This window comes from Panulirus ornatus, chromosome 36 (assembly GCF_036320965.1).
Source record: "Panulirus ornatus isolate Po-2019 chromosome 36, ASM3632096v1, whole genome shotgun sequence".
Classification (NCBI taxonomy): domain Eukaryota; kingdom Metazoa; phylum Arthropoda; class Malacostraca; order Decapoda; family Palinuridae; genus Panulirus; species Panulirus ornatus.
The window spans coordinates 8,977,808-9,000,043 of NC_092259.1; the positions used below are offsets into that span (position 1 = coordinate 8,977,808).

General features: G+C 36.6%; 1 protein-coding gene across 1 annotated transcript; it reads right to left on the bottom strand.

Moving 5' to 3' along the window:
- Nucleotides 1–390: 390 nt before the first annotated feature.
- Nucleotides 391–22,232, bottom strand: LOC139760303 (omega-amidase NIT2). Its single transcript, XM_071683285.1, is given in 9 exon segments — nucleotides 391–5,154; nucleotides 7,037–7,066; nucleotides 7,069–7,174; nucleotides 8,358–8,452; nucleotides 8,784–8,952; nucleotides 13,342–13,523; nucleotides 13,677–13,823; nucleotides 15,581–15,640; nucleotides 22,144–22,232. Coding segments are annotated over 8 exon segments (828 nt in total). The 5' UTR covers nucleotides 15,594–15,640; nucleotides 22,144–22,232; the 3' UTR covers nucleotides 391–5,068.
- Between the last annotated feature and the right edge of the window lie 4 nt (nucleotides 22,233–22,236).

Here is a 22,236-nt window from a genome sequence, read left to right on the forward strand (position 1 = left end):
GTTATGAGCTGGTTTCATTATAAATGACAATGGGGTGATCACTGAAATACACTAATTCCTATTATTTCTCCTGATATTCAACATGGGGTAAAAAATTCTGGCTCAAACCAGTTCACCGACTTAAAAACTAATTTTCACAATAAACATGAAAAATTACAGCCTCATTTTCGTCACTTATTCCTTCTATATAAAATCATTCAGTTATGTGGAAATTTTCAACAATCAAGATGCATAACACAAACTATCTGACCGTATGTATACCAGATACTTAAAACTTTCATTGTCAAGCTGGACAGACTATCCAGTGTATCCCTAAACACCAATATGTTCACTTATGGCCCAATATAAATGTACTCATATCAAGGACATGCATTGGAAATAAACTCTAAATAAAATTTTTATACATTTTTATGATTTATTTTTCTGAACAATACAATTGTTGCCAATATACAGACTGCTGACATATATAAATCCCAAAACTCTGAAGTATGAATTTATAAAAAGCACAGTTGTTAAAAAAATTACTCTGATGCATCATTATCACAGGAATTCCCATATTTGTTTTCTCCACAAATATGTTACTAGAAAAATATAGCTAATCCTGAGAGGCTTAAAGATGGAGTATGAACTCAGAAGTGTGTAGTGACAGTCTCACACTCATTTGATGTACTCCACACTATTGAGCTATTAGGATACCTTTGTGCAAGAAGCCCAAAAAGTAGCCATTGAGTGCCTTAATGTCAATTCTAAAGTGACAGTGCTGGCTTCAGGGATATGGTGACCACCATAAAGAACAGCTGCACAGCCAGGTTAATTAGTAATGTAATATTCTGGAAGTTTCAAAAGTTAATGGTCCACATGAATGACGACAACAAGTATGTCTAAATAACTGATAGCAAACCATTTTAGTCAGTCTGCAATAAATGACATTTACCTCAGCTATCAAGCCCTGATGAAGCTCTCTTCTATGTAATAAACTGAAACTGGCTGATGAGCAACACAATTTCTTCAACTACTGGAGAATATCCCAGGTAAATGGCTGCCTATTGCAGGTGTGCAGGTGTTGCCTGCTAATGCTCCATTCCTCTGAAATATGGGAAAGGTGCAGCCAAGTTGAAGGAGTGAGGGAATTTTGAAATTTTTTGCATTAAAGGTGTGGATGGCTGAAGATGTCGAGAGTTTATGAATTTCGTGTGGTTTTTCTACTCTGGTGCACAAACTGGATAGTACTGACTACCAAGTATTTGAATTTTCAGTATGCTATTTTCATTTGTTGATAAAATCTATTATTTTCATAATCATTTGCTATTTCCCACATAGGTGGTAGCATCCAAAAGAAAGGACCGAGCTACAGAGGAAAAAATTTCTCATTCGGCTCTTTCATCTGTTCCTCCTTTTAAAGAGAAACACAGGGGGGAAAGATTTCCTTGCCTTACCTTCCCTTCTGAACCCAGGAGTACCTTCTGTCCTTATGAGGCTCCTGCAGCTCACAGAAAACTGGCCAGGAAGCCTTAAAACATTACAAGCAGTCTGGATTCATAGTAAAGATGGAACATAATTGAGTCCTTGCACTTTAGATCCTTATAGGCTTGGGAATGTCAGTCTTAAGAAGGAATAGGATTTGGTGCATCAGGAGAAACTTGCAGAAATCCTTTCACTCTATGTGCTTTTCAAATTATCATTTATCTGATATCTAGCCTATAAAGAATGCTGTCTGATGCTAATTTTTAGCAATTACAGCTTCAAAGAGGTAGACTTCTGTCACTCCTTCAATTCATAACTAGTATGGATTAATTAGTATATCAGGTGGAAGAATGTGGAGAGTGTGGAGTTTCAAACAATATTACCAAAAACACTGTCCTGAGCTTTAGAAATAATATTCTGTAAAACCTATAAAGGTCACAGCACTTCTTACTAGGGTTAATGATGAAGAGGAGTAGCCCTTGGGATTATGTATATTTTTGTTTTGAACAGAAATATCAAGCACTTTCTGAGACTTCTGGTTATAGAAGGAAAAGCAAAAAATTTCGAGACTTCTCGAATACAAGGCTTTGAGTTATGACTTTTTGAGTTGTGATATTTCTAACATATGACATTTCAGAATAAATGTACATAATATTAAAGTATGATACTGTGCTTTGACTTGCAATAGCTCAGAAAAACTAATTTATTTCATCCATGAAATTCTCATGTCTAAAAGAACATTCTTCTTTCAAAAGTAAAGCAGAACAACATAATATGAGATATTTGTATATCAAGCAAATTCAAATTATGTCATGTCAAACCACTATTTGATTTGTATCCTGCCAACTGACAAAATGCATTTATTTGTGTTCATTGCTACTCAGTATTTATGGAATCCACAGTTAGTTAGGGCATTTCAATAAGTCTGGATATCTTCCAGCTGAAAAAACTTTTGAATCAAAAGATTCTGGGGGTGAAGACGACAAGCCTCACATCTTCCCTGTCCCTTCTAGTCGACCTCATTCTATTTCGCCACCACCACAAACTCTAATCCCTATAAGTCTGTTTATATCATCTATTATATGTGATTTAGCAACATTTGTTGCATCAGATAATTCTTGTGGTCACAAAGATAACCTTTATCTCCTCCTCTCCTTCCCAGTAATACTAAGTACAATTGATCCCACTCAAGCAGCACCTAAAACCCTCTCACCATATATCAGTACAATTCTTTTTTCACCAAATTTTCTTTACATATTATCTAATTTATGTCATGACATAGTGTTTCTGTATAAGGTTGGTAAGCTAAGTTGTTTCCGTTAGAGAAAATCTGGTTAGGCACATCACTCATCTTTAAACATGAGTTTCAGTGGTTCAACTTACAATGAATTCAACTTGTGACACGTTGTTCAAGAACATAACCCTATTGGATGTTGAAGCTTTGTGGTAATCATGTTCAAATATGCATGTAGTAAGGATGTTATCAAAACCCTTAAAACATAATGAGGCCCAAAACACTAGTTGAAGCATCTTTAATTTTAAACATACACTGGGATCTGCCTAATTGTGTACCTGAGTCAGCTAGTCTTATATAACACTAAGAGTTACGCTAAGGCTTGTGCTTTAAAGTTGTCATGCCTTGATAATGATCTAGAGATATCCCTGAACTTTTAGGACTGTTTACGCACAATCCATGACCATTTATCTTTAAAAAGGTTGTTCAATAAGTCGACCCTATTGGAGATACTCTACATTTGGCAGATGTGTTGACCACATTCTTCTTAATGATTTTGTGGGGTTAGAAAAAAAAAAATCACTTTGTCCTAATTGACAGTATATATGCCATATGATAAGTAACTGTTTATTACCTGTTGAACTAAAAATGCTGGTATGCTTCTGCAAGACATCTTTAATATATAAGGTTTTCAATCTATGATTCTAATAAAGAAAGTTGCATAATGGTCATAAAATCATATGTTTTATGTGCTAAACTTTCGACTTTAATAAAATGGAAATTAAGAAAGATTAGATATTCATTACAGGTGTTGCATTACAAAACACAAGTATCATACTGGGTCTAGGATAATCATAATGTTTTCTTAAAAAAAAAAATTGTATTTTCAATGAGGTCCCTCAAATAATGCTTATTTTTCTGGTTTGTATAGGGTTTTGAAAGCAGAGAGCACAACTCAAATGAAAGTATATAGTAACCCATTAGGTATTGCTGTGCTAGCTTGAGGCAAACCAGATCTAAGTAAGATTTAAATTAATCCTACAATGTGCCTGATAGGGGAGCACCAATTATAATACTGTAAACATGCGTCTGATTTAGAAAAATAATTTCCAGTTTATGTAATTGTTTCTGAAAAGAAAATCCCCAAGTCATGGAGACTAATGGGATGACCACAACTTAACTACTGCAAGTCAAATGATACAATAAAAATCTAATCTGATTGGAAAGGGCATTTCCTCAAAGGTCTGGTTGGATGTATTCTAAGTCTAAAACCAAAACCACTGGATAAGTGATGGTGTACTGCTGGGTATATGGATAATTTAAACTTGGTACTAGTACAATGATAGTCATTAAATTTCTAGAAATTACATATTCATGATTAAATCATACTTACCAAAACAAGTTAGAAAAAAACCTTAAGCACCAACATCACAGGAATTCCTATTCAAACATCCCATTATTACAAATAAAGTATATCAGTAAAAGTATGTATAATAAATCCCTCATCCATCATGTGTTCATGGAAGAGTACAATGCACTGGTAATATGAAACATTTTAGATCTTAACGAATAAAACTTTGAATATTTCATTCAAAGTGCCATCCATAAAATCATATATAATTTCCCATTTCTTTATACTGTAAAATGTAACAGCAATCTTTTACAAGCCTGAAGTAATTACTATGCATGTATTAATGTGTCATAAACTTTGTAACGGCAAAACTTTACTTGGAACTCTACTCACTGAAAAAAAAATTTTCATAATGAACTCTTAAAAGTATAGTTTTAACTATGAATGTCCATGCAAGCGCATTTCACTCTACTCTGCATAAGTGAAACAAATAGCTAAAAACTGAGTTGAAAGACTTAAGTCTCAAATATGTGTAAATATGAACTTTAGGGGTAAAATGCTTAGGATCTTACAGCAAAAAAGTATAAACAGATAATACCTGAATAAAAATGTGAAAATCTAGTTTCATTTTTCAAAAAGTAAATCCTCATAGCCAATCAAAAACAGTAAAAAACTAGTTAATACTTATATCAAGAAACAGCATTCTAATGCCTGTTATAAGTAGCCATTCTATCATGTAAATAGATGTCCTTCAAGAAAAAGAGGAACATTAGTAGTCATTATAATTCAGTGTTAAATTCCATGCCATATGATGAAAAAAAAAAAAAAAAAAAAAATAGGCAGTATTTTACACAAATCAGAATTTTCAAGTGTAATTATGCAAATTAGTTACCACTAAAAGATAAAAATTGGCAAAGCGCTCACAGTATATGTTGTTAAAAAAGTTGTCAACATTTATAATGCAAATTGTTAGTTTTTTTCTCTTTACTAAAAGGACACTACTACTTATAACCCAAGTATTACTTAATGTTAATTTCATACAAATCATTCCTCCTCTGGTTACGAAGTGGGATCATCTGACGCACCTTGTCCACATAGTCAAGATCTGTTACAAAGGGGAAAAAATCACTATGTAAAGGGAAAAAAAAAAAAATCTTAAAATTCTTATAACTGGACAATACTTAGCACATAAAAAGTTAGTGCCTCGGGAAGGAATAAGAACATGTCCTCACCTCATCTTACATGAAAGCTCATATTTTCTATTCTTATTTACTCAAGAGATCCAACAATCTGATTCCCTTTGAACACAATATGACAACCTTTATTTCACAATGTTTTCTTCATAAACTTCTATAATTTCATCTCTATTCTCTTCATTTTTCAGTCCAAACAAATAGATATGTTTTGATTAAAAAGAAACAAATTTCTGCTGCAGGAAGCATGAAATTATGATGTATTCAAATATCTATGTAACAAGGAGGCTAACTGGAAACTAGAACAAATTATTACAACTGCAACAGGCAGGGTGGACTGGAAAAAATCTCAAATCAACTGATCCTTAACACATTCACAAACAAAAATCACAGGAAAGTATCATATAAAGATAAACTTCACTGAAAAAAAAAAGGAAGATAAGATTTTCCTTAAAAATGTATTTCTCTAAAAAAAACCTGCACCCAACCATGCATCTGTTGCAGGCTCACTATGGATATTCTAGCCTGTGGACTTTTTTAAGCCTTCTTGTCATGCTCCGTACATTAACTCAAACAAAAAGGGGTTGGACCTTTACTGCCAAAGCAGAAGCAATTGCAAAGTAGTGAAAATAACTACCACTACTGCAGGAACCATCTTCACGAAGCAAATAGGGACAAATACTTGTTTAGCCAACTGACATTGCCCTGACGCAAACCAACATCTGCAAAATTTCCTAAATTGGTGCAGTTTTTGTCAGGAGCCAACAACCAATCAGCATTCGGAATCAAATAGGGCTCTCACATCTGATTTCATGAATAAGAATTGACTACCTTGCCCATACTCATCAACATCGCTCCTGTGTAGGAATGTGAACTAAAAAAAATTAACAGATAACTGCTGAACCAGTTGACTTGGGATAGGAGTTATCAAAGAGCACTGAAGACAAAATTCTGCAGAGGAAAAGAGGCTTGTGTGAAAAGATACCAGACGAGATTGAGTGAAGAATGGTGAAAGGTGACAGTATATAAGGATATTCAAGTGGATGAGGAATGGGACGTACTTAGAGAAGCAATGCTGGTGCAACGCTAATCACATATGCTGTTAGTTTTACTGTTATTTTCTGCTGCTATATACATTTCAGTTATAAATCTGGATCTATTATCAGTCAAATGACCAATTCTCTTTCAAACATTTCTGTATTCACTCCTTGCTAAACTTTAAATTTCACTTTCATTTATTTCTAACCTATGATGTCCCTAAGACCACCTTTTCCAAGCACTCTACAGATTCAAGGATGCACTACTTTCAATAACAGGTAAATATTGGACTCCTTTGGAATGAGAAGATTATCAATGAGACTGTACTCCCTTTCATCAATAGATGATGATACAGCCTGGCCAAAGGTGACTTTCACTTGTGGAGTAACCACTAGCAAAATATCTAAGCTTCTCCAGCTGCAAGGGTTTTGTATAATTTTGTATGCACCTGCAAAGGTCTTGCATAATTCTGTACGATGCTTTTTCAATACATTCTATTTGATTTTGTCTACTTCTAGCTTTAATCCACTCCTTGCATCTATCCATCTCCTCTGCAGTCTACCTATTCTTTTCATTGCAACTATATTAGATGTGTTTTTGACCAAAAAAATCATTTGCATTCTTCATCACTAAATCCAGAAGGTTCTTGTGATTTAAGGTACTGTACCGATGGAAAATAATTAATTTTAAATTCTGTGGTTACACCAAACATGTTTTCTTGACGACAGGGAGTTCTTAAAAATATATCATGCTTACCTAAATCAGCATAAATAATAGCCTCATCTTCTCAGAGGTGGCAATAACTTCTCCCCAGGGGTTGATTATTGAGGAATGACCCCAAGCTATGTAAGAAGCTGATGTATCACGTGCAGGAGAGATGGTTCCAACATACAGCTAAAAATAAGAGGTAAATTAAGTTTAGCTACTGGTAAGAATTCCTGTTAGGAGTGAAATAATGTAACCTTACATTATACAACTGCCTATTCACCCAAAGATGGTATTTTTTCATGCAAACTCCAAATACTGTGTAAAAAAATAATTCCCATTGTAAATGTACATAAATAAGTTATTTCACCTCTGTAACTTTATCCCCTCTCCAACAACTTTCAACAATATTGTTCACAAATCATTTTACCCTACAGCCTTTCCCACTATGCTATTTCACTCGAGCCAGTACAATTTTAGCAATCATTTTAAAATTTAGCAATCATTTTTCCTACATCCATTCCTCCTATATACTGTCTTGCCTTCTCCTTATGTCATGTCTTTTAAGCTTCATTCTTCTTTGTCATTTTCTGTAGTTTTCACGATAATCTATAGTTACTTATGTTTCATGGAAATTTTTCATAAGCATATTTGATTGTAAATTGCAAAAATTCTAACTCCTTCCTACTACCTCAGACACAGATAAGAAAGCAGATGAGAGCATAGTTATATGTACTGCAGATCACACAAGTAAATAAAGTAAGAGAGAGTGAGGAAGATCAAGAAAACTTCAAAGAGAACTAGATTATATCAACAGATGGGCTGGTGAGAATTTGATGTAATTTCATGAAGAGAAATTTGAACACATTAGTCTTGGGGTAGCAGCACTACTGCAGTGCCTATATACTGAAGCCCTACAGAAAAAAATCTAGGAAGTTAAGCAAGTCAGAGATTTGGGAGTACTTGTCTGCATTCCCCTCCTCAACTTTCTTCTTTACATAGTTTTGCTGCAGATATCCCTGTTTCTCTTAGAAACAGGGACATCTGCAGCAAAACAAAGATCTGTATTGTCTACACACAATATAAGGTGAGGATTCAAACTACCTCTGCTAACACCTGGCAGCTAGACCCCTACTGTACTAATGCATAACTATCAAAACAAACTGATTAAAACATATTAATCAGATACTGATACTCTCACAAATGACTTGCTTCCTAATATGAAAACATTATGCTACATCCAAGATTTCTACCTCTAACCACTTGGCTCCTAATGTTATCATGAAAATCGAGTTAACAGCAAAACAATATATCCACCATAAAATACAAGTACATGTAAAAAAAAAAAAAAAAAAAAAAAATTATTGAATACCTGATTGTCAAGAGCACGTCCTCTCTGCAACAGCTCCCAGTGGACTGGGCCTGTGGTCATGTTGAATGCTCCTGGGAACAATAACACCTTACACCCTATCCAAAAGAAAGGATGTGATAAATGGAAAACAGGGAAATGAAAATGAAAAAGTACATGCATCATATATGACTGTCCTTCAATGCTATGTATTCATTTAACATAAATAAAGAGAGCTAACTCCTTCTAAACTTATACTGTCTTTCACAATCCTTCCTCCTGACTAATATCACCTTTGAAATTATTGGTCTTTTAATCAGTAATCCACTTTTATATACTTACACTATTAGCAATCCCCTTTCTTTAATGCAATAACAAATTCAGTGACTATGACTGCATTCTAATATATACTTTTTCTTCAAACAAAATGCAAATAGTAGTAGAGCTTACCCATTTGACTGTAGATTTGTGCCAGTTCAGCAAATCTTATATCATAACAGATGCCTATCCCAACCTTACAGTGTGGCAAATCAAATGTTGTTAACTGATTTCCAGGAGAAAGACTATCAGACTCTCGGAATGCTATACCGCCAGGCACATTGATGTCAAACAAATGAATCTGCAAAAGAAGTTTAAGTCAGCTTCTATACTAGAAGATAAGTGGGAGTGCGTACCACATAACTGTGTCTAAGCAAGGTGTGTACTTCAAACAGTTAAGGATTTTGAGAAGAAATATGGTAAAGTTAACAGGAAACTTCTCAGGGGAGTTTTGAATCTACATGAGTTCTAGATATAGTATAATAAACATAGTATTATTCATTCATTATACTTAATTGCTTTTTCCTGTGTCAGCGAGGGAGTGCCAGGAAACAGATGAAGAATGGCCTATCCACCCACATACACACACATATATATATATATATATATATATATCCCAAACCATTTCAAAACACCCTCTTCTGCTCTCTCAACCACGCTCTTTTTATTTCCACACATCTCTCTTACCCTTACGTTACTTACTCGATCAAACCACCTCACACCACACATTGTCCTCAAACATCTCATTTCCAGCACATCCATCCTCCTGCGCACAACTCTATCCATAGCCCACGCCTCGCAACCATACAACATTGTTGGAACTACTATTCCTTCAAACATACCCATTTTTGCTTTCCGGGATAATGTTCTCGACTTCCACACATTTTTCAAGGCTCCCAAAATTTTCGCCCCCTCCCCCACCCTATGATCCACTTCCGCTTCCATGGTTCCATCCGCTGACAGATCCACTCCCAGATATCTAAAACACTTCACTTCCTCCAGTTTTTCTCCATTCAAACTCACCTCCCAATTGACTTGACCCTCAACCCTACTGTACCTAATAACCTTGCTCTTATTCACATTTACTCTTAACTTTCTTCTTCCACACACTTTACCAAACTCCGTCACCAGCTTCTGCAGTTTCTCACATGAATCCGCCACCAGCGCTGTATCATCAGCGAACAACAACTGACTCACTTCCCAAGCTCTCTCATCCCCAACAGACCTCATACTTGCCCCTCTTTCCAAGACTCTTGCATTCACCTCCCTAACAACCCCATCCATAAACAAATTAAACAACCATGGAGACATCACACACCCCTGCCGCAAACCTACATTCACTGAGAACCAATCACTTTCCTCTCTTCCTACACGTACACATGCCTTACATCCTCGATAAAAACTTTTCACTGCTTCTAACAACTTGCCTCCCACACCATATATTCTTAATACCTTCCACAGAGCATCTCTATCAACTCTATCATATGCCTTCTCCAGATCCATAAATGCTACATACAAATCCATTTGCTTTTCTAAGTATTTCTCACATACATTCTTCAAAGCAAACACCTGATCCACACATCCTCTCCCACTTCTGAAACCACACTGCTCTTCCCCAATCTGATGCTCTGTACATGCCTTCACCCTCTCAATCAATACCCTCCCATATAATTTACCAGGAATACTCAACAAACTTATACCACTGTAATTTGAGCACTCACTCTTATCCCCTTTGCCTTTGTACAATGGCACTATGCACGCATTCCGCCAATCCTCAGGCACCTCACCATGAGTCATACATACATTAAATAACCTTACCAACCAGTCAACAATACAGTCACCCCCTTTTTTAATAAATTCCACTGCAATACCATCCAAACCTGCTGCCTTGCCGGCTTTCATCTTCCGCAAAGCTTTTACTACCTCTTCTCTGTTTACCAAATCATTTTCCCTAACCCTCTCACTTTGCACACCACCTCGACCCAAACACCCTATATCTGCCACTCTGTCATCAGACACATTCAACAAACCTTCAAAATACTCATTCCATCTCCTTCTCACATCACCACTACTTGTTATCACCTCCCCATTTACGCCCTTCACTGAAGTTCCCATTTGCTCCCTTGTCTTACGCACCCTATTTACCTCCTTCCAGAACATCTTTTTATTCTCCCTAAAATTTACTGATAGTCTCTCACCCCAACTCTCATTTGCCCTTTTTTTCACCTCTTGCACCTTTCTCTTGACCTCCTGTCTCTTTCTTTTATACTTCTCCCACTCAATTGCATTTTTTCCCTGCAAAAATCGTCCAAATGCCTCTCTCTTCTCTTTCACTAATACTCTTACTCCTTCATCCCACCACTCACTACCCTTTCTAAACAGCCCACCTCCCACTCTTCTCATGCCACAAGCATCTTTTGCGCAATCCATCACTGATTCCCTAAATACATCCCATTCCTCCCCCACTCCCCTTACTTCCATTGTTCTCACCTTTTTCCATTCTGTACACAGTCTCTCCTGATACTTCTTCACACAGGTCTCCTTCCCAAGCTCACTTACTCTCACCACCTTCTTCACCCCAACATTCACTCTTCTTTTCTGAAAACCCATACTAATCTTCACCTTAGCCTCCACAAGATAATGATCAGACATCCCTCCAGTTGCACCTCTCAGCACATTGACATCCAAAAGTCTCTCTTTCGCACGCCTGTCAATTAACACGTAATCCAGTAACGCTCTCTGGCCATCTCTCCTACTTACATAAGTATACTTATGTATATCTCGCTTTTTAAACCAGGTATTCCCAATCATCAGTCCTTTTTCAGCACATAAATCTACAAGCTCTTCACCATTTCCATTTACAACACTGAACACCCCATGCATACCAATTATTCCCTCAACTGCCACATTACTCACCTTTGCATTCAAATCACCCATCACTATAACCCGGTCTCGTGCATCAAAACCGCTAACACACTCATTTAGCTGCTCCCAAAACACTTGCCTCTCATGATCTTTCTTCTCATGCCCAGGTGCATATGCACCAATAATCACCCACCTCTCTCCATCAACTTTCAATTTTACCCATATTAATCGGGAATTTATTTTCTTACATTCTATCACATACTCCCACAACTCCTGTTTTAGGAGTATTGCTACTCCTTCCCTTGCTCTTGTCCTCTCACTAACCCCTGACTTCACTCCCCAGACATTTCCAAACCACTCTTCCCCTTTACCCTTGAGCTTCGTTTCACTCAGAGCCAAAACATCCAGGTTCCTTTCCTCAAACATACTACCTATCTCTCCTTTTTTCACATCTTGGTTACATCCACACACATTTAGGCACCCCACTCTGAGCCTACGAGGAGGATGAGCACTCCCCGCGTGACTCCTTCTTCTGTTTCCCATTTTAGAAAGTTAATACAAGGAGGGGAGGATTTCCGGCCCCCCGCTCCCGTCCCCTCTAGTCGCTTTCTACGACACGCGAGGAATACGTGGGAAGTATTCTTTCACCCCTATCCCCAGGGATAATATACATATATATACACACACACACACACACTCACACACACATACATATATATACATATGAAAAATGTAAGAAACAATTTAGAAAACATATATATATATATATATATATATATATACATAAACGCCAATACACATACATATACATGTCAACATATACACATATAAATATGAATACAAAAAATGAGTGTGAACGAATGTGGGCTTTGTAGTCTTTCCCTAGCGCTATCTTGCGCACACGCGGGGGAAGGGGGCTGCCATTTCATGTGTGGCGGGGTGGCAACAGGAATGGATGAAGGCAGCAAGTATGAATATGTACGTGTGTATATATGTATATGTCTGGGTATGTACATGTATGTATACATTGAAATGTATAGTTATGTATATGTGCGTGTGTGGGCGTTTATGTATATCCATGTGTATGTGGGTGGGTTGGGCCATTCTTTTGTCTGTTTCCTTGCGCTACCTCACTAACGCGGGAGACAGCAACTAAGTATAATAAATAAATAATAATAATAACAAAAAGAATAGTTATAGTAATTGTTCAAACATCTTCACCAATTCCCACTTTAGCAAGACAGTTCTAAGAACACATGATTAAGCTTACAAAAAAATCCTGGCTTGGCTATGTCCTTTATTCCTCCTTTTGGAAAGTAATTATACAGCCTCCCAGAAAAAATAAAACATGAGAGAAAAAAAAGTCTTAAAAGTATTCTACTCTTCCCTTCATATACTCCAGTCCAGTTCATTGGATTTTCATTTTATGTCTAAAATAAATCTACCAACTCACTGGTATGTGAAAAAATTTTCATGGTTTTCTGGTCCAAAAATATATTATCCACCTACCTCACTCTACCTTCAAGCCTATCACTAACCCTCTTAAATCAAAAGATTCATATCAGTATGACATGAACTCTGCTAAAATTTACACTGGCTGTTAGTTTTACAAATTTCTCTTCTTCCCAAATTACATTCATCCAGTTTGTAAATAATAATATCCACAGTTTACACATCTCACCAGTTAGCAGTACTGTCATATAATTTAAAGCATATCTTTCTCTTCCTTGCTGAAAAACTGGAAAAAAATTAAAAATAAAAACAGGCAAAGGCCACTACTGCTACCTATCTAAAATAACACATTCTAAAACCAACTTTAGCTTACTTTTCTGTGCTTAGCAATCATGTCTCCATGGGGTCCCCAAACTGTGCAAGTGTTGTAGACCTTATCTCCTTCAAGTTCAGGTATGGACCCACCAACAACATAAACTCCAAACTTTTTTGCTGCAACACCAAGGGCATCAGTGCTTTCACCAGGGATTGTCTCAGCATATTTCGGGAAAAAATCTGAAATAATTCACAAAACAGTTTGTAACCCATTAAAACTATTGCTTCCTGACAAAATAATGAAGGCATGTTCAATATGGAAGTCATAATTCATATGTCTAAGCAAGCAGTAAATATGAAATATAAATAAAAAAATCTCATCAGGATCCTTACTTATGCCATATGGTGAGTTAAAGCACTCAGGGAGAGCAACCAACTGAGCACCTCCACCTGCAGCTTCCTTTATCAACTGCACAGCACGAGCAACATTTTTGCTTTTGGTCTCTCCTACTGCCATCTGGATGAGAGCCAGGCGTAATTCTGTTGAAAACAAATACCCATGTGTTATCAAAAGTACACAAGCTTGATAATCCTAACAAAGCAAAAGTATCATTTGAAAGGTATATTTTCTGGCTTAACCAGTAGTGGCCCTCAAAATAATGAAACCAGGTGTCAGATCATTTAATATTTGACTATAAGGCCAGCTGGGCTCCAAATGGGTTCTATTCACAGAACATATAATTGTTGCAAACTCGTAAGTCATAAGAACAATTATACACAGATAATGTCAACATCCTCTAGCACTCATTAGTCTGCTAAGATTGTTCTCTAATGACATTCTGCAAAATCTTTGGGATTCAGTGTTGCTGTGCTAATGAGGCCTATGATAAACCAACCCTAGTCTAATATGATGATGACTTGCCATATGCAAACAGTAGCTTCGAAGTTTAAGGTTACAGACACTAGCTTAATAAGCTTAAGAAGGTATCATTCTTTTTTACACTGGAGGTTCCAGTCAAAGACAAAAGTGCACATCAAGGCTGGGCTTTAACTAAAATATAGAGAGGTTAATAAAAGTGATGAACAAGAGAGAAGGATTTATGGATTTCAGAGGAAGTGGAAAAAACAAGAACACAGTCATTGGGAAAGACATGAAACGGTAGAGTTCCATAGCTTCGAGGTGCAGGGAAAGAAACAGCTATCAAAATGGCCCACCCTTGACACAGCAGCTTGCCGAGTATTGCATGGTTTAATCACTGCTGGGGGCACAAGATAATGATTCAAGACATGGAAACATCAGCTATAAAGCTCAATTGATTTCACTAATTCAAAATTTTACCAATCAACCTGAGCTGGAAAAACACCCTGCCTATGTCATATGACATCATCAACTAATGTGATACTTTATCACATTATGGTAGTCAGCAAGAAATACAATATTGAGCTACTAAAGAGATACAATAGTATGTGATACCAGCCAAGTACTACCGAGCTCTACTGCTTGTTTAAAACTTTAGTTTGGGGGTTAATTGGGGTATAGGGTTGTCAGCTGAGTTTAAGAATTCAATAATCCTAAACATATTGAGACCTAATGTTGGATGGTTGAGATTGTCAGCTGAATTCAATAATTCAGTTCTCATGTTTAACGAGGACCAGTGTGTAAATACGGGGTCGTTATCTGAATCTGCAAAGAGTTAGTCACTTCTGCTTATTGACATCAGATACAGAGCTATAGCACTTCTGTTTATTGACATAAGATACAGAGATAAAATATTCTTTGTGTGAATCAGTTTACTTCCAGCCTAAGCATTCTCACTCTCTCTTAATTATATCAGTGCTTTATACTGTGCTCATTCCTTTAAGAAACGAGATACAGTCATCCTTAAATATTTATGAACTTCTTTGATGATTCTTGAACAAATTTTCAAACTTTAAACATACCTAACTGCTGTGGCTTCCAAGAATAATCCTAGAACATTCATTCCAGCTACATTTGGCCATGTTAGTAAAGCTGTGGTGACATCCCTGTTGTAACAACTTTCTCATTTTGTTACTCATATCAAATACCTCTTTTTATGCTTGACCTGTTTTTACTCTTTTTCTGAGTCTTAAGTTTTGGAATCCTGCACTCCAATAATAAATACACCTGTGTGCTTACAGGACAACTGTTTGGAAAAAGAAAATCAATCACATATTAGTATAAAACATTCTCAAAACACTGATTTCTAGAAACAGGTTTCTACAGGAAACTGGACACAACAACTTATTCAACAAAATGGGTTGGTAAGTTCACTTACTTGATGTTGCCATCTTGGTTATTCACTGTCAAATCAACACACTCCAATAGAAGCAATATTCTGAAACAGAAAACATTAAATACATTAACAATACAACTGATTTACTGATGGGGATATAAAGCAATGTTAAAAACCAATTTTCCATGTGATGGAAACGTAATATGCAATAATACCCTGAAGTGTAGGGTACACACATAGTGATGTTAAAATAGTATTAAAAAAGAATTAGCTTTCATTCAAAGAACAGCTGTTCATGAATAACTAAACACACCTAATTAATAGTCCACTTCACAACACCCATAAACATACTCATCCCTGTTTTTTTCTTTTTTTTTTTGGTCCCAATAATACCAAGACATATTCATCAAGTATACTTAACAAGCCCTACTTTATCCAATTTCTTCATTTACATTTCTCACTTATGAACTTTTTCAATATCTTACAGTAAATGGCTTGTTTTGGTTCCAAATGTTCAATGAAACAACTCTCTAACAGCATTTCCAACTTGCATCACTTTCAATCAATTCAAAATAAGTGACAGTTTTCCCCAGCATGACTATACATTATCAATACCAACTTCGCATTTGGGTGAAGTTATTTTGGTATAAAAAATTCTTGGCCTGGGTGCTCAATTGGGGCCACATCATTTCACCATAAGTTCTGGTCCACTATCCAATCCGACCCTGTTGCCATCCATGTATAACTTATGAAATTCTCACTTAAGCATACCATGTATAACCTTTTTAAAGACAACTGAAGTAAAGGTCATACGAAAATAGAAAACAGATTTGAACTATTTCATATAGGGATCCATAAAAGGAACTCTACTATAGGGGGATGATAGAGAAAGAGAGAGGAAGCATAAGCCATTTGACCAATCGCAAGGAAAAAGTAGTAAAAAATGGTGTCTTCCGGTAACATGCTTTAATAATAATAACGATAATAATAATAATAATAATAATAATAATAATAATAATAATCCCTGGGGATAGGGGAGAAAGAATACTTCTCACGTATTCCCTAAGTGTCTTAGAAGGCGACTAAAAGGGGAGGGAGCGGGTGGCTGGAAATCCTCCCCTCTCTTTTTTTTTTTTTCTTTAATTTTCCAAAAGGAGGAACAGAGAAGGGGGCCAGGTGAGGATATTCCCCCAAAGGCCCAGTCCTCTGTTCTTAACGCTACCTCGCTGATGTGGGAAATGGTGAATAGCATGAAAAAAAAAAAATAATAATAATAATCTGTTCCCCTTTTAGAAAGTTAAAATACAAGGAGGGAAGGGTTTCCAGCCCCCCCCCCCCACTCCTGTCCCCTTTAGTCGCCTTCTATGACACATGAGGAATGCGTGGGAAGTATTCTTTCTCTATTCATGTGTGGCGGGGTGGCGATGGGAATGAATAAAGGCAGACAGTATGAATTATGTACATGTGTATGTATGTATATGTCTGTGTGGGTATATATATATGTATATGTTGAGATGTAGAGATATGTATATTTGCGTGTGTGGACGTGTATGTGTATACGTGTATGTGGGTGGGCTGGGCCATTCTTTTGTCTGTTTCCTTGCACTACCTCACTAACGCGGGAGACAGCGACAAAGCAAAATAAATAAATATAATAATAATAATAACTAATAATAATAATGATAATATCCCCATTTAGAAAGTTAAAATACAAGGATAGGAGGGTTTCCAGCCCCCCGTGCCTGTCCCCTTTAGTCGCCTTCTACGACACGTGGGGAATGCATGGGAAGTATTCTTTCTCCCCTATCCTCAAGGATAATATGGAGAGAATCATAATATGGAGAGAATCATAATATGGAGAGAATGGGTAAGGAAAGGTTGACAAAGAGGATATATGTGTCAGAGGTAGAGGGAACAAGAAGCAGGAGACCAAATTAGAGGTGGAAGGATGGAGTGAAGATTTTGAGTGATCAGGGCCTGAATATACAGGAGGGTGAGAGGTGTGCAAGAAATAAGAGTGAATTAGAAAAATGTGGCATACCGGGGTCAACATGCTGTCAATGGACTAAACCTGGGAATGTGAAACATGTGGAGTAAACCATGGAAAGGTCTGTGGTGCAAGGATGTGGATAGGGAGTTGCAGTTTTGGTGCATTACACATGAAAACTAGAGACTGAGTGTGAATGAATGTGGCCTTTTTTGTCTGTTTTCCTGATACTATCACACTGGAGTGGGGGCAATGATGCTGTTTTCTATTGGATGGGGTGGTGCCAGGAATGGATTGAGGGCAAGCAAGTATGAATATTTATATGTGTATATAGGTGCATGTCTATGTGTAAGTATGTATATGTATTTATGTTATGTTATCCCAGGGAATAGGGGAGAAAGAATACTTCCCACATACTCCCCACATGTAAAAGAAAGTGACTAAAAGAGGAAGGAGCAGGGGCTGGAAATCCTGCCAAGTGAGGATATTCCCTCTTAGGCTCAGTCCTCTGTTCTTAACACTACCTCTAGCACGGGAAATGGCAAATATGTATGAAAAAAAAATTATATATTATACATTTATTCATTTATCTATTTTGCTTTGTCACTGTCTCCTGCGTTAGCGAGGTAGCACAAAGGAACAGACGAAAGAATGGCCCAACCCACCCACATACACATGCATATACCTACACGTCCACACACGCAAATATACATATCTATACATCTCAACGTATACATATATATACACACACAGACATATACATATATACACATGTACATAATACATACTGTCTGCCTTTATTCATTCCAATCGCCACCCCGCCACACATAAAATAACAACCCCCTCCCCCCTCATGTGCACAAGGTAGCACTAGGAAAAGACAACAAAGGCCACATTCGTTCACACTCAGTCTCTAGCTGTCATGTACTAATGCCCCGAAACCACAGCTCCCTTTCCACATCCAGGCCCCACAGAACTTTCCATGGTTTACCCCAGACGCTTCACATGCCCTGGTTGAATCCATTGACAGCATGTCGACCCCAGTATACCACATCGTTCCAATTCACTTTTCGTGTGTGTGTTCCAATGAGACCATGGGGAAAATGAAACACGATAAGTTCCCAAGTGCACTTTTATGTATTTCATTTTCCCAGTGGACTCATAGGAATATCTTGATCACAAACAAAATTGTGATCCTTTCCAATACATGTGTGTGTGTGTGTATGAGTGGATGGGTCATTCTTCGTCTGTTTCTTGGTGCCATCTTACTGATGCAGGAGATGGCAATCAAGTAAAATAAATAAAATAATAATATTAATAAACTCCACTCATGAACAAAAAACACTGCATAGTAGAAACCAACAAATGTGAAAACATCCTGAAAAATCTGGACATAGGTGAAATGTCAATAATTACCAACGGAACAAATATAAAGCAACTACATATTTCTTCAGGCACACTGTGCTGAAGCATGCACCTGGATGATGACCATTTAACTTAAAAAAATTTCAGGAAAGCCAAAAATGAAAAACTATAGTATGACCTGAGCAACTTCACATAAATTTTCTATATCTAACAGCAGTAAATTACCTTATGAAGAAATCTTTTTCACAAAAAAGTAGTAATGAGGAACCTTTGCCAATTTAGTTATAACTCTTGGTTATTTTTCTAGGCTTCTTATCAAATAAATCTTTCCTTGTCGCTAAATCTATATTACTGATTCTTCACTCATAAGAGTAAAGGGGAGTGATCTTCCAGGGGTGCCATGGAACTTATCATCCAATTACCAAGATATGTAGAAAGTGACTGTTTACAAGAATGCCTCCATACTAATAAAAGAGCCAATACTTAAGGTTAATTGTTTAACCAATTCCAATAAATCAAATATATAGCAAAACATTATATGAGAATCATATGTGACTTTTAAATATTTCAGTTACTATACTATAAACTGTGGTGGAATGGAAATACATCAAGTAATCACAGGTATTTCTGATTTCAGGTCCCTAAAATAAAGAAATCTTAGCAAAGGAGGCATGGCTTCAAAGGAGAAAGAATATGTGGGGGTTAACAAACAAAACTGACCGAATCCAACCATAACCCAGAAAAACATTATAACTTTAAAGAGAAAACAATTTTACTCAGCTGAATATAGGGCAGTGGCTACTATAGAAAAAAAAAAAAAAGAGCAAAAAGGTGTTCCTGTATGTAGGTACAGCTTGTCACATTGTTGACTGGTTTACACAGTCATGCATCAAAACTATTGGATAATGAGTGATTTTGTTTTTGCATGAGAAATGTGGCATACTGATGACAATAATGATTTTGAGCACTATATATTGTATTTAACAATATTGAATAAAACAATAATGGTTAAGGTTATGAATGAGGCAAAATGTGGAGTAAGCCAATGTAAAAGTATGTCAAACGTTTTAAAAATCAAACTATGAAAGCCTTACCTAATGTCCACTAGCAAGTACGGTTTGCAGCATAAATATCCTAACATTAATGTAGTTTGCTGCTGGAGACCACATAGAATAGCTGCTTAGGATGATGGTGGGCAATGGCAAATATGGTAGCAGTGTGTCTATTGACACTTACCAGCATCGGGCCAAATTCTCAAGCATGGGTGTGTCTAGCATATTTCAGGCAGAATGCAGAAAATCATGATAAATCTCTGCTACAGTGGAGGTTCAGTAAGGTTTTCCTGGGTTCTGTTGATTTTGCAAATGATTCCCAGTATTTACATTAATCAACACCATATTTTGTTGTAAAACATAAGTGCAAAACAAAATCAATCAATATCTAAAGATAGTCTTGATGAATAACTAAATGGGTACATTACAATATTGTTCTCCAATCATGCAATGAGTTTCAATATGTGCAACTGTCATCATGTATGAGTCATGAGTGTTCATCACCATGATATGCTCATATCTACCACATACAGTATGAGGATAACATTGTTCTTCAATAGTTTATGGTCTAAACCGCTTTACGACTGTGTGTCTTAACAAATGTTAAATATCTCCGTGTTAAAAAGAATATGCACGAGACACATCTGTCCTTCACCATGATCAAGTGCACACAATGAACAAGAAGGTTATAATGTTGTTGATGGTACATCATCAATCTGGAAACAATAATTTCCTCTGTGAAAAAAGCTCATACATGAAAGAATGTCCTCCAATCCCTTATTCTGGTTTCCAGGAATACAACACTCACCTTTTTCTCTTATGCCCACAACGAAACAACACATCATCCTCCTGTACGAAGTGCATAACATGAGCATTTTTAAAACATAAATCAAAGGAAAGAAACATTTTTGTCACAATATCATATGGGTTACCCTTTGTTTACAGACTTACAATGAAGAAAATACAAATTATTTGTTTTACTTCGAATAATTCTGAATATGCTTTTATATTTGGACTTTCGTTCCTTGTATCTAGGTTTGGTTAGAAAAACAAAAGAAATATTTAAAAACTTAGTCCAACTGAATGTGAAAAAATTAAAATACAATATTTCAAATCGAAACAAATTATTCTCATTTGTATATTAATAAATATAGGAATGCCCATAAAGTACATTATTCATTTTTCATTACTTTTCCCTTATACTAGACTCCCTTCACAAAATGAGAATATCAATGGATGTATGACCTGTTCGTTAATTCTGCAGGTTCAGAAACAGGTAGAACCGAGTTCATGCGTGAGCTCATCATTTTTCCAAATTCTTCAATTAATAATTTGGCAGGGGAGTTTGTTACCATTTGCATTCCAGCTTAACCTTACCTATAACCGGAAATGCACCTAAAACCTACCCTATTCATCTGACGTGAGCTCTTGTAAGAATTCATCTCTGCTGGTTCTACAGTCTGCAGAAATGAGGAACGAATCATCTGTCTCAAAGGCACCCTTTTATGATAAAACCCCTCAAAGTTATCGAAATCAGATACGGCTATGGCTCGTAACATCAATCAATGCTTTATTATCTCTATATCTCTCTCTCACTCTCTACGTTCTACCCTTTTGTTAAAATTCACCTTGACCTATTTGTGCATTAATTGCATATTGTAATTCTTCCTTAATGCAACAATTACCCCCCTTATATTCTTATTTTCTCACTCTAGTAACACCTTAACAACACTTTACCGTTCATCTTATAACCTTAGAGATATCAATGAGAGGAACTATTCACTGAATGCAAAGTCAAACACCGGTAATGGCAATAATCCAAATATGCTGAGCTTTTTGCCTGAAGCGAGAGAGATGTTCTTATCCTCGACCAATCTGCCATACAATATACCACAAAATTTCACATGAAATGGCAAAAAAGTGCAAGCTAATGAAATAAACTCAAAGAAAGGTATATGAAAATAAGGCAGCACTGAAAAAGTTCAGTAACATGACCTGCAGCATGGCTTGCAAAAATAGACGGCTTTTTCTTCTCCCGGTAAGTCTCCCGCTCCACTCTTCATCGAAATTACAGCCTCATCATTAACTGTCATGCCTTGTCTACCACACCCTTTCATTCACTGACTCTCCAAGATGTGGGTGGGGCCTCCAGGCACTCGTCATCTTATGAAATAAGAAGGGATTATGCAAATTTCATTCACCTTGAGGGGTTGCTGGACGTATCCCTGCTACCGTCGGCAAAACACCGACCGCCGTGTTTGTTGAAACAGCTGATCATCGTTTTCTATTGGGCC